Genomic DNA, 11,412 nt, shown 5'->3' with positions numbered 1-11,412 from the left:
GAGCATTGTAACAAGGAACCACAACTATGGTGCAGATCATGAAACCACAGCTACTAGTGCCGTTGGTAACAAGAAACTACAACTGCTAGAAAACCGTAACAGAACAAGAGCACAGATCCTCCTGTCAGCCTAATACTGCAGTAGCAACCTCATTAGAGTCGACACACTTTCATTACAGTTTTTATGAAAGTTGTGGTTCCTTCGCACTGAGTGCACAGGTAGCTGTGATTTTGTGAAACAGACACCAGGAACTATAGTTACTTGATGCTATAATCAGAATAGTGGTAGTTTTGTATTAACTCTAAGATATAAATGACAGAAAAATTCATGGCAAATATGTTCTGTTTCAATGCTTCATGGATTTATAATTTATAATTCAATAACCCCAACCAATGACTTGATATGTACAGCCTAAAATGTAGGGACATTTACATTTCGCCCACTAGTCTGGACGCGCTGCTCAAATCTACCCCCGCCCAAATTCTCTAATCAGTTTTCCCCTCCCACCTCCACACTTTGCTCAGAAATCACCTCACGGCGCTATATTCTCCCGTCAAAGGCTCTTACAGGTGGACCCGACACCTTACAAGTGGGACCCGCTCCCCTTTCCCCTTTCCCCTTTCCCCTGCTTCTCTTCCCAACGCACGCTCCCAGCTTCTCTTCCCAAATTGAAACGCACGCTCCCAGGTTCCCTGCAGCGGCCCATCCATCGCCCTCCACCGCTCAGCCGGCGAGCTCCTCGACGGCGCGCTCCTCGACGGCGCGCCCCGGCGAGCTCCTCGACGAGCTCCTCGACGGCGAGCTCCTCGACGACGCGCCCCGCAGCCGCAGGAGCCGTTCGCCCGGGCCGCACGGCAGGCGGATCTCGGCCTCCGCGGGCGCTCCGGCGGGCGGTTCTCGGCCTCCGCGGTGTGCTCCGGCGGGCGGCTTCTACGCGGGACAACGCCCACTGCCAGGGACAACGCCCATTGCCAGGCGGATCTCGGCTTCAACACTCCCACTGGCAGGGACAACGCTCGGTCGTCCGGTGTGCTCCGGCTGACGGCTTCTACGCGGTTCTCGGCCTCAGCAGCATTACAGCAGCACCATAATCACCTCACGACGCTCGGTCGTGGCCATCCTCGGCGGCGCCCTGCTCGCTGCATCCTCGGCGGCGCCCTGCTCGCTGCATCCTCGGCGGCGCCCTGCTCGCTGCTAGAGGTATGTAGCAATTTCAGACCCCCTGTTACTTGATGTTGGTGCTAGTTTAACGACTAAAATAATTTTGTTGTCAACTAGGATGGATTTAAATACATCTTTTGTGTTGAATGTGAGAAGAAAAACAAGCAGAAGGTTGGATGACAGTGGTAAAAAAGCATATGTTGGTTGTTATGAATTTCACGTGGGTGCTGATGTTACCTGGACTTTGGAACAGTTTAGCAAGGCTATATGTGATCAGCATGCTTGGAATGTTGATGATGAGGTACAATTCAGTTACTTTGACAAGTTTGAGAATAAATCTATGAAAATTAAGAGTGATTTGGATTTATCTCTGATGTTTGCTATGCATCTTGGAGAAAGGTCTGTTGTTGTCCAAAATGATGTGGTTATTGGAGGAAGGGCTAATCAGTCAATACGCTCTCAACCATCTTGTAGCCAAAGCCATCCAGTGTTGACACTGGACTATGATGTACCTGATGAGGTTGTTTATGATAATGAGGATGAGAGGTTGTATCCAGATTTGGTTAAAAGCCATCCAACATTATTACTAGATAACAGACCTGCACAATTTGTGGACACTGACCAAGAAGAGGAAGAGGAGAACATTGACATGGGGATGTCTGGGCATGAAGATGATGAGGACAGACCAGTGATCGATTATGACAAGGACAATCCTTCCCTAGCAGAAGGCACCATATTTCCATCGATGGTTGATTGTCGAAATGCACTCGCTACTTATTGCATTAAGGGTGAATATGACTTTGAAATTGATAAAAGTGAGCCAAGTAGGTTGAGAGTGCACTGCACATATGAAAGGTGTAGATGGAGGATGCATGCCTCAAAGATGCGAGATAGCACACTCATTCAGGTCAAAGTGAACCCTTTTCCTCACACATGTCCAAGTGTTGAAAGAAAAGAGACTTTGAAGATAGCTAAGAGCAGGTGGTGCGCTGATGTAATGTTGGATTGGGTGAGAGACAACCCATGTATTGGTCCAACTGCATTGATAAAGAAGATACATGAGAAGTATGGAATGAAGGTGCCTTACATGAGAGTGTTTTATGGTAAGGAAATGGCTCTAGACAAGATTTATGGTCCATGGAAGGATAGTTTTAAGTTGATGTACACTTTCAAAGCCGAAGTGGAGAAAGCATGTCCAGGAAGTGTTGTAGAGATTGACAAGCACACTGTGCAGTACAAAGTGAGGAAGATGATTATGGAGAAGGAATGCTTTAGAAGGGTTTTTGTTTCATTTAAGGCTTGTTGGAAGGGCTTTTTAGATGGTTGTAGACCATATTTAGCAGTGGATGCAACTGCTTTGAATGGAAGATTTAGAGGACAATTAGTAGCTGCTTGTGCCATTGATGCACACAATTGGCTCTTTCCAGTTGCATATGGGGTGCTAGAGGCTGAATCAGAAGAGAGCTGGAAATGGTTTCTACAGAATTTGCGAGTGGTTATAGGTATTCCACATGGATTGGTGATACACACAGATGCATGTAAGGGTCTAGAAACTGCAGTTGAGGAGGTGTTCCCTGGAGTGGAGCATAGGGAATGCATGCGTCACCTTGCAGCTAATTTTGGCAAGATCTTTAAAGGAAAGATGTACGATGACAACCTGTGGCCTGCATCACTAACCTACAGCCTCAAGAAGCATAATTATCACTTGAGCCAATTGCACGCAGCGAATCCAAAGGTGAAGGATTGGTTCAAAAAGAGTCATTCGAAGTTATGGATGCGAAGCAAATTCAATGAAGTATGTAAGGTAGAATATGTGAATAACAACCTTGCAGAGTCTTTCAATGCAAAAGTTAGAAAAATCAAAGGGCTTCATTTGGTGGAAATGTTGGACAAGATTAGGCAGATGCTTATGGAAAAGTTTGAGTTACGTCAGAGAATTTCAGCTGCAAAGTTTGTTGGCCACAAAATAATCCCTTCTGTGATGAAGAAATTGCTTACGAAAACAAGGGGTTTGAAGATGAAAATGATAAAGCGTACGCCATTTGAGGCAGAGGTGACAGCATACGACAGAGAAAAGAGGGAATGGAGGTACCCAGTGAACTTAGAGAAGAGGACATGTAGTTGTAGGCAATGGGAGATTACTGGCTTGCCATGTATCCATGCCCTCTTCTTCATTACCTCTCTTCGTGGTCCAGCTGCTGAAATCGACCAATATGTGGATGATTACTTCTCTGTCACCAAGTTTAATGCAACATACGCTGATAATGTGCCTTGTATTGAGTCACAACACCAGTGGGACATAGTCGATCCAGGATTTGTGCTCCACGCTCCAGTACAGAGTAGAGCACCAGGGAGGCCAAGGAAGACTAGAATAAGATCAAGTGCAGAGGGCACTGGACTTGGCCCTAGGAGGCGGAAATGTAAAAGATGTGGAGAGTTCGGTCATTTTGCTAGCAAATGCAAAAATGCCGTGGATGCGGCTTTCGGAGAAGATCAACATTGGGGTGCAGAAAATTCAGAAGTGCCGCCATCCAATGTCATTGTAACCAGGGAAAATAGTCCCCCTACCATGCGCCGTCAAGCGCCACAAGCGCCGTCATTCAATGTCATTGTAACTAGGTAATGGTGGTATAATGTCGCTTATGTACTAGTCTTGAAATTGTTCTCATCGTTAACCTTTGGTTTGTTGAACAGGGAAAATAGTCCTCCTAGCATGCAAATTGAAGAAGTGCCACAAGCGCCGCCATTCAATGTCATTGTAACTAGGTAATGGTTGTATAATGTCGCTTATGTACTAGTCTTGAAATTGTTCTCATCGTTAACCTTTGGTTTGTTGAACAGGGAAAATAGTCCTCCTAGCATGCAAATTGAAGAAGTGCCACAAGCGCCGCCATTCAATGTCATTGTAACTAGGTAATGGTTGTATAATGTCGCTTATGTACTAGTCTTGAAATTGTTCTCATCGTTAACCTTTGGTTTGTTGAACAGGGAAAATAGTCCTGCTAGCATGCAAATTGAAGAAGTTCCACAAGGAGAAGAGAAGGAAGAGGAGGAAATCAGTCCACCTAAGGAGAAGAGAGGGAAGAGGAGGAAAAAGAGTAAAATTGAAGATAGTCCAGCAAATAACACAAGGAGCAAGCGACTTAACATAGCAAGGAAGACTAAGAGCATGAAACAACTTCTTATGTAGCATGGGTTGTATTCAGCTGTCACTTCTTCTAGTTATGCACTTCTTCTAGTTATGAACTGGTATCTTGCTGTAATGCTGCTGTAATGGTGCTGTAATGCTGCTGTTTATGAATAATGAACTGGTATCTTGCTGTAATGGTACTAGTCTTGTTGAATTTCTTGTTGTTTATGAATTTCTGAACTGGTATCTTGCTGTTTATGAATTTCTGAACTGTTCTGAACTGAAACAGGCTGTGTTTCTGAAACAGGCGTAGTGGTCTGGCGTGTGTTTCTGAACTGAATCGCACTGCTTTATGGTCACATAGCCATTTTCTGTCTCTTCAACAGAAACAGGCGTGTGGCGTAGTGGTCCGTCCAGAGGTGCAGTATACATTAGGTGCTGGGTTCGATTCCCCCTTCTCTCTTTTTTTTTTGCATTTTGTTGCATATATGAGACGTGGCCATTTTGTTGCACACTTTTGTCTATGTGTCTCAATTTTTTATCTCAAGCAACTAGGTCCAAATTATGACTCCCCGCCAAGTTTCACTATTTTTTGACAATATTTGGTATTTATTTATTTATTTTCGGTCCTAAAAGTCATTTAAACCATATAAACCAATAAATAATAAAAAAAGGTGGATTCTTTACATGAAGTAAGTCATAAATGATTAGATGAACTAATGGTTCACTTTTGAAGCAAAACAAAGGAAAAAGTAAGGAATATAGCTCAAAGAGTGACGTTGTAGTTGAATGTTATGAAACTTAGGGAGAGACGTGTCCATTTGTGAAGCACCTATTATTACACTTTTGCAAAACCTCATGGTCTTTTTATCTCAAGCAACTAGGTCCAAATTATGACTCCCCGCCAAGTTTCACTATTTTTTGACAATATTTGGTATTTATTTATTTATTTTCGGTCCTAAAAGTCATTTAAACCATATAAACCAATAAATAATAAAAAAGGTGGATTCTTTACATGAAGTAAGGCATCAATGATTAGATGAACTAATGGTTCACTTTTGAAGCAAAACAAAGGAAAAAGTAAGGAATATAGCTCAAAGAGTGACGTTGTAGTTGAATGTTATGAAACTTAGGGAGAGACGTGTCCATTTGTGAAGCACCTATTATTACACTTTTGCAAAACCTCATGGTCTTTTTATCTCAAGCAACTAGGTCCAAATTATGACTCCCCGCCAAGTTTCACTATTTTTTGACAATATTTGGTATTTATTTATTTATTTTCGGTCCTAAAAGTCATTTAAACCATATAAACCAATAAATAATAAAAAAGGTGGATTCTTTACATGAAGTAAGGCATCAATGATTAGATGAACTAATGGTTCACTTTTGAAGCAAAACAAAGGAAAAAGTAAGGAATATAGCTCAAAGAGTGACGTTGTAGTTGAATGTTATGAAACTTAGGGAGAGACGTGTCCATTTGTGAAGCACCTATTATTACACTTTTGCAAAACCTCATGGTCTTTTTATCTCAAGCAACTAGGTCCAAATTATGACTCCCCGCCAAGTTTCACTATTTTTTGACAATATTTGGTATTTATTTATTTATTTTCGGTCCTAAAAGTCATTTAAACCATATAAACCAATAAATAATAAAAAAAGGTGGATTCTTTACATGAAGTAAGGCATCAATGATTAGATGAACTAATGGTTCACTTTTGAAGCAAAACAAAGGAAAAAGTAAGGAATATAGCTCAAAGAGTGACGTTGTAGTTGAATGTTATGAAACTTAGGGAGAGACGTGTCCATTTGTGAAGCACCTATTATTACACTTTTGCAAAACCTCATGGTCTTTTTATCTCAAGCAACTAGGTCCAAATTATGACTCCCCGCCAAGTTTCACTATTTTTTGACAATATTTGGTATTTATTTATTTATTTTCGGTCCTAAAAGTCATTTAAACCATATAAACCAATAAATAATAAAAAAGGTGGATTCTTTACATGAAGTAAGGCATCAATGATTAGATGAACTAATGGTTCACCTTTTGACAATATTTGGTATTTATTTATTTAATTTTGGGCCTAAAAGGAATTTGGATGTGTAAGGTTATGTAATACCGTTTGCATATGATACTCGAACATCTAACTTGTCTACTTGGTCACTGTGATATGGCTCTGGTTCGCAGTGCAGCGGGGCAGGTTCGAGCCCGGCGCCTGCACCTTTTTTTGTTTTTCAACTTTTTTCCCAGCCCGGCGCAAGCAGCCAGGACGCCGAGTATGCACCAGGGGAACGCGCAGTATGCGCCCGCAGAACCCAGCTCGTTCTGCTCTACGCCGAGGACCCCATTCTGTTCAGTTCTGTTCTCTTGGCTTGTGAAAAGGTTTGCCATTTTTGCTTGCTACGCTGAATCTGACATGTTCTTCTGGCCCAATTGCTATAATAAGTTTAACCAAATTTATATAGTAAAACAATAACATTTATGATACCTAAATAAATATTATTGGATTCTTCATTAGTTAGCTATTTGATGTCATAGTTCATCCATAGTGCTTACAACTTACTTCATCCATAGTTCATCCATAGTGCATAGAGCTTACAAATTTCTAGTGCTTACCACCTTGGTTCATAATAAAAAGTAAAACAACAAATATCATAAAAGCACAAATGACTAAAATGTAAATAATTTTGTTGAGGTTGCCATTTATCTTCATCAATTCAATTGCTAGAATGTCCAACTTCACAGACACATCTCCTTTATCTGCACCACATAACTCTGCTCCACAATTATTCACCATCAATTGCGTAGCACCTTGTTCTTGCTCAAAACTGGACCATGTCTGTTTAGTCATACCACTCAAGCGCAACCATTCGATGTACTCATCCATCCACATAAAAAAGTTGCACTTCTTAAGGATCTAATATAACAACACAAAAACCACAGAATTAATCTAAAATCACATGACATAAAGGATGGATGATAAACTACGTAAACAAACAAGGGAAATGATCATGAACCTTGCCGGGTTGTGATTTGCTTTCGCACTTTACGAATTCTCTGCCGTAGTTGCCGTTTTCTGATTTTTTCGTCCTGAGCCTAACCAATGGCTCTGACCGGGTGCAATCAGGACACTGGACGAGAGGGACATGGTCGAAGCTGGGAAAACCTTGCAATCTGTTGGATGAGCTCGCACGCGACATTCTCTATGGATGCTCACACTAGGAGCCGACCGACGTTTGGGGCTTACTGGAGGATGCTGCCTGTCTGTGCGAGATTTTTTTCAATCAAAACACGATATATTTCAGATCCACCGGGAGTAAACCCGAGATATAAATTCATTTTTTTCATGATTAAAAGCTTCAATGGTAAAACTGCTAGCTGCTTGCGCCTACTCTGCTAGCTGCTTGCAAGTTAAATGGGGATGCAAAAATTTGTCTGTCAGATTTTCGTGTAGGCAAAATGCGGTCTTTGTACTAATAGCTGTTTTGGAGATTTAAATTTGAATTTGAGGACCCGAAGTTATGGTTAAGCTACCTCTCGAGAAGCTCGCCGGAGAAGCGCTCGCTCCGCGTCGAGCTCGCTTGCGGCTGGCTGCTCCCAGCCGTGCCCACCCCCGCGTCGAGCTCGCCCGCGTAGAAGCTGCCCGCCGGAGCACACCGCGGCGGCCGAGATCCGCCCGCCGAAGCGCCCGCGTAGAAGCCGTCAGCCGGAGCACACCGCGGCGGCCGAGATCCGCCAGCCGGAGCACACCGCGGCGGCCGAGATCCGCCCGCGTAGAAGCCGCCCGCTGGAGCACACGCGCAGGCCGAGATCCGCCCGCCGGAGCGCCCGCGGAGGCCGAGATCCGCCTGCCGTGCGGCCCGGGCGAACGGCTCCTGCGGCTGCGGGGCGCGCCGTCGAGCGCCGGGACCTGCCCGCGCACGGCAAGGATCTGCCCGCGCACGTCTGCGACCCGCGCCGTGCCGCGCCTGGACACCCTTGAACGCCGGTGATGGCCGCCTGGACACCCTTGCCGTGCCGCGCGCCGGAGAAGGGCACGTCGAGGAGCTCGCCGGGGACTCGCCGTCGAGGAGCTCGTCGAGGAGCTCGCCGGGGCGCGCCGTCGAGGAGCGCGCCGTCGAGGAGCTCGCCGGCTGAGTGGTGGAGGGCGATGGATGGGCCGCTGCAGGGAACCTGGGAGCGTGCGTTTCAATTTGGGAAGAGAAGCTGGGAGCGTGCGTTGGGAAGAGAAGCAGGGGAAAGGGGAAAGGGGAAAGGGGAGCGGGTCCCACTTGTAAGGTGTCGGGTCCACCTGTAAGAGCCTTTGACGGGAGAATATAGCGCCGTGAGGTGATTTCTGAGCAAAGTGTGGAGGTGGGAGGGGAAAACTGATTAGAGAATTTGGGCGGGGGTAGATTTGAGCAGCGCGTCCAGACTAGTGGGCGAAATGTAAATGTCCCTAAAATGTACCATACCTCACAAGAGCAATTACAGATGATGGGAATAATTCTACTATAATTACACATTGCAATAAAGAACTAACCGATGCCCAATGATCCGATCTCCAACATCACCTGGAGGCCCTAGACTGGAACAGCTCAAGTCTTCCTTTGGCATCTGGAAGCAGTGCCTCAACACGCATGTCTTGAACCATGTGAGCCTGCTTTGATGCCCAAAGCAGCACAGCCAGCACACCAGCTTGTGCGAGTTCCTCGCTCTCAGGCACATACAATGCAATGTAACAGAGTAGTATGAGCGCCTCAATTTGCACCTCATCACCCAGGTAGACAAGCTGGACAAGGTGCCGCGCACCACCATCATCAACAATGGCCTTGCAGTGATTCACATGTAGGTGGTTCTCAGTGCATGCAAACTTTGTGAGCGCAACAACAGCCTCCTTAATGACTGGAGGCTCACGCTCATCGAGAAGCTGCACAAGAGGAGGCACTATCCTGGTCTCACTTGCTGTGAAGGTACGGGCAAGGCAGCCAAGGGCAGTGATGCATGGGAGAAGCAATGCATCGTATTCACCCCTGCGGACAACACGAAGCAGCTGATCAACAACAGCCTTGGCTGCTGGGGAACTGGGTTTGAATGCTGATTGGCGCAGCACGAGGCTGTGTTCAGCGACACGGGCAATCTCCATGATGGCCATTGCTGAGAAGTACTGCACGTTAGTGCCCATATCGCCATCACCCTTTTCAAGGAGCACAGCAAAGCACAGTAGCGCACGTGACTCTGTAATGCTCTTGCACACACCCAAATGGTTATGAGCAAGCTTCCACAAAGCTTTTGCCGCCATAGCCTTCAAATGTGCCTTGGTTTCGGGATCCTCGACCTCTCGAGCACCACGGCCACTGGTGCCCAGCTGAGGCCTGAACAACGGAACCAATAAGCCATTTGTGTTTGTCTTGGCAGCCATAGCCGAGTGTACCACCGATTGCATTTGGGGGTTCCTTTCTCCTGGTGTACCATTGGACATCCTTGGCAGCTCATCAGCGCCACTGCTGGTGGTGTCACGGTCACTGCTGTGGCGCATGCTGAGCGTCTTGGCAAGCACCACAGAGTGGAGAAACTTCATGGGCTGCTGTGTCGTGGCAGCAGTGGCTGCGCTGCTCTTGTAGCTGCTGGAGCTGACGGAGTACCTGCTGTGCTCCTGGATAGTCCCAGAAGCAAGGTGCCCGACAAGGTACCGAACGGCATTGTTCTGCGCGAAAAGGTCCTGGCAGGTGGAGCTCTGGTCAGCCAAGGAAGCGATCGCCTCAGCCACTGCTACCTGCACGCGCATGGGCAGCTCCTTGAGTGCGGCGGTAAAGGAGGAGCAAACCCCGGCCTGCACGAGCTTGTCCACGCTCTCGCCGTCACAGCCCAGGAGGCCCAGGGCGCGTGCCGCGGCCTCCTGGCCCTCGTCGGTGCCGTCCTTGAGAAGTTTGAGCAGCGGCGGCACGCCATCCTCCTCGATAATGAGCTTGGCGAAGTGCTGGCTGCCGCGGGCGAGCGAGGCAAGATTGGCGGCGGAGTCAGCGCGGGCGGCAGGGGAGCCTGTGTGCAGGCGCGCGACATGGTCCCAGATGAAGAAGAGGATGGGCTCGTTCTGAGCGATGTTGGGGAGGCCCAGGAGCGAGTCGTCGTCCCCGTCGCCGGTGGCGCCAGGCGAGGAGATGCGGAGCAGCCAAGCGACGTCCTCGAGCGCCGTGTCGAGCGCCGCCACGGCCCGGGGGAACCCGGCGGCGGGGCTGAGCGTGAAGAGGCTGCGCAGGCGCGGGTGCCCCCGAGCGCACCGCGTGGCGAGGGTGGAGGCTCTGGACAGTGCCTGGGTGGCGCCGGCCAAGATGCGGGCGGCGGGGCGGTCGTAGAGTTCCTGCGCCCGCGCCGCCTGCCGCAGCAGCGCCGCCAGCTTGTCCGCGCGGGCCTTAAGTTCTGCGCACTCGGCACGGAAGCTCCGCGCGGCAGCACACTGCTTGGCGACCTCGTCGGCCAGCTGGATCGGCGGAGCCAGCATCTCCTTCACCCCCTCCCCCATCTCCCCTCCCCAATCAAAGAAGCCAAGTAACCGGGTCGAATTGGACGGAAATGCGCGCGGATGGTGCGATCTGCGGGGAAACAGGACGAATTTACGGGATTCCTCGTGGGGTTTTGGGGATGGTTGGTAGTGGGGATAGTTGGGGGAGGAGGGGAGCGGCCGAAGCCAAGAGAAGCGGCTGCGGCTGCGGCTGCGGCTGCGGCTGCGGCTGGAGTGATGTCACTGGTGTGCTGCCGTGCTGGACCTGGACCGGGGCAGCGGAGAGGCTGAAGCCAACTAGCCAAGAGAGGCGGCTGCGGGCCAGCGGCTGCAGTTTGAGCTGGAGTGGTGTTGCTACCGTGCTGGACTTGGACCAGGGCAGCGGCTGGGTCGACCAGCGTCCAGCGGTCGGCGCGTGGGGCCGAGACAGTGGTAGGCAGGGCCGGCGCACTGTGTCGTGCGCCTCCTTCGATTAAACACCATGTATACAACATCTCCGAGAGATCAAAAATAAATCTCCTAATATAAGATATTTAAGATGTCCCTAAATCACTTACTTCTTCTTATTAAACCAATGCAACTTATTAGCCATTCGTACTATCCACGTCACGTGAAAAATCCTAGCCGTTGGTGCTTCACCTC

The 11,412-nt window shown here is 48.1% G+C and overlaps 2 protein-coding genes and 1 pseudogene across 3 annotated transcripts; 1 reads left to right on the top strand and 2 right to left on the bottom strand.

Moving 5' to 3' along the window:
* Positions 1-1,279: 1,279 nt before the first annotated feature.
* LOC118473066 (uncharacterized) lies at positions 1,280-4,486 on the top strand. The gene is made up of 2 exons (XM_035961554.1): positions 1,280-4,074; positions 4,150-4,486. The coding sequence occupies exon 1, from the start codon at positions 1,280-1,282 to the stop codon at positions 3,782-3,784; it is 2,505 nt and encodes an 834-aa protein (XP_035817447.1). The 3' UTR covers positions 3,785-4,074; positions 4,150-4,486.
* Positions 4,487-6,773: 2,287 nt separating this feature from the next.
* LOC100382054 (armadillo repeat protein pseudogene) lies at positions 6,774-9,480 on the bottom strand (annotated as a pseudogene). Its single transcript, NR_159438.1, has 3 exons — positions 7,824-9,480; positions 7,307-7,553; positions 6,774-7,206 (listed from the first exon to the last, which is right to left on the bottom strand). The product of NR_159438.1 is annotated as an armadillo repeat protein pseudogene (transcript).
* LOC103638288 (ARO1-like protein 4) lies at positions 6,776-10,921 on the bottom strand. Its single transcript, NM_001366766.1, has 2 exons — positions 8,812-10,921; positions 6,776-7,206 (listed from the first exon to the last, which is right to left on the bottom strand). Exon 1 carries the CDS (start codon positions 10,789-10,791, stop codon positions 8,839-8,841), a length of 1,953 nt encoding a protein of 650 aa, NP_001353695.1. The 5' UTR covers positions 10,792-10,921; the 3' UTR covers positions 6,776-7,206; positions 8,812-8,838.
* Positions 10,922-11,412: the final 491 nt, after the last annotated feature.

This window comes from Zea mays, chromosome 1, assembly GCF_902167145.1.
Source record: "Zea mays cultivar B73 chromosome 1, Zm-B73-REFERENCE-NAM-5.0, whole genome shotgun sequence".
Classification (NCBI taxonomy): domain Eukaryota; kingdom Viridiplantae; phylum Streptophyta; class Magnoliopsida; order Poales; family Poaceae; genus Zea; species Zea mays.
Note: the sequence above shows the minus strand (reverse complement) of the source record. Positions and strands in the feature narration are given on the sequence as shown.

Excerpts from the sequence above, each read along its gene's own strand:
- LOC118473066 (XM_035961554.1), top strand. The coding sequence starts at position 1,280 with ATGGATTTAAATACATCTTTTGTGTTGAATGTGAGAAGAAAAACAAGC.
- LOC103638288 (NM_001366766.1), bottom strand. The coding sequence starts at position 10,791 with ATGGGGGAGGGGGTGAAGGAGATGCTGGCTCCGCCGATCCAGCTGGCC.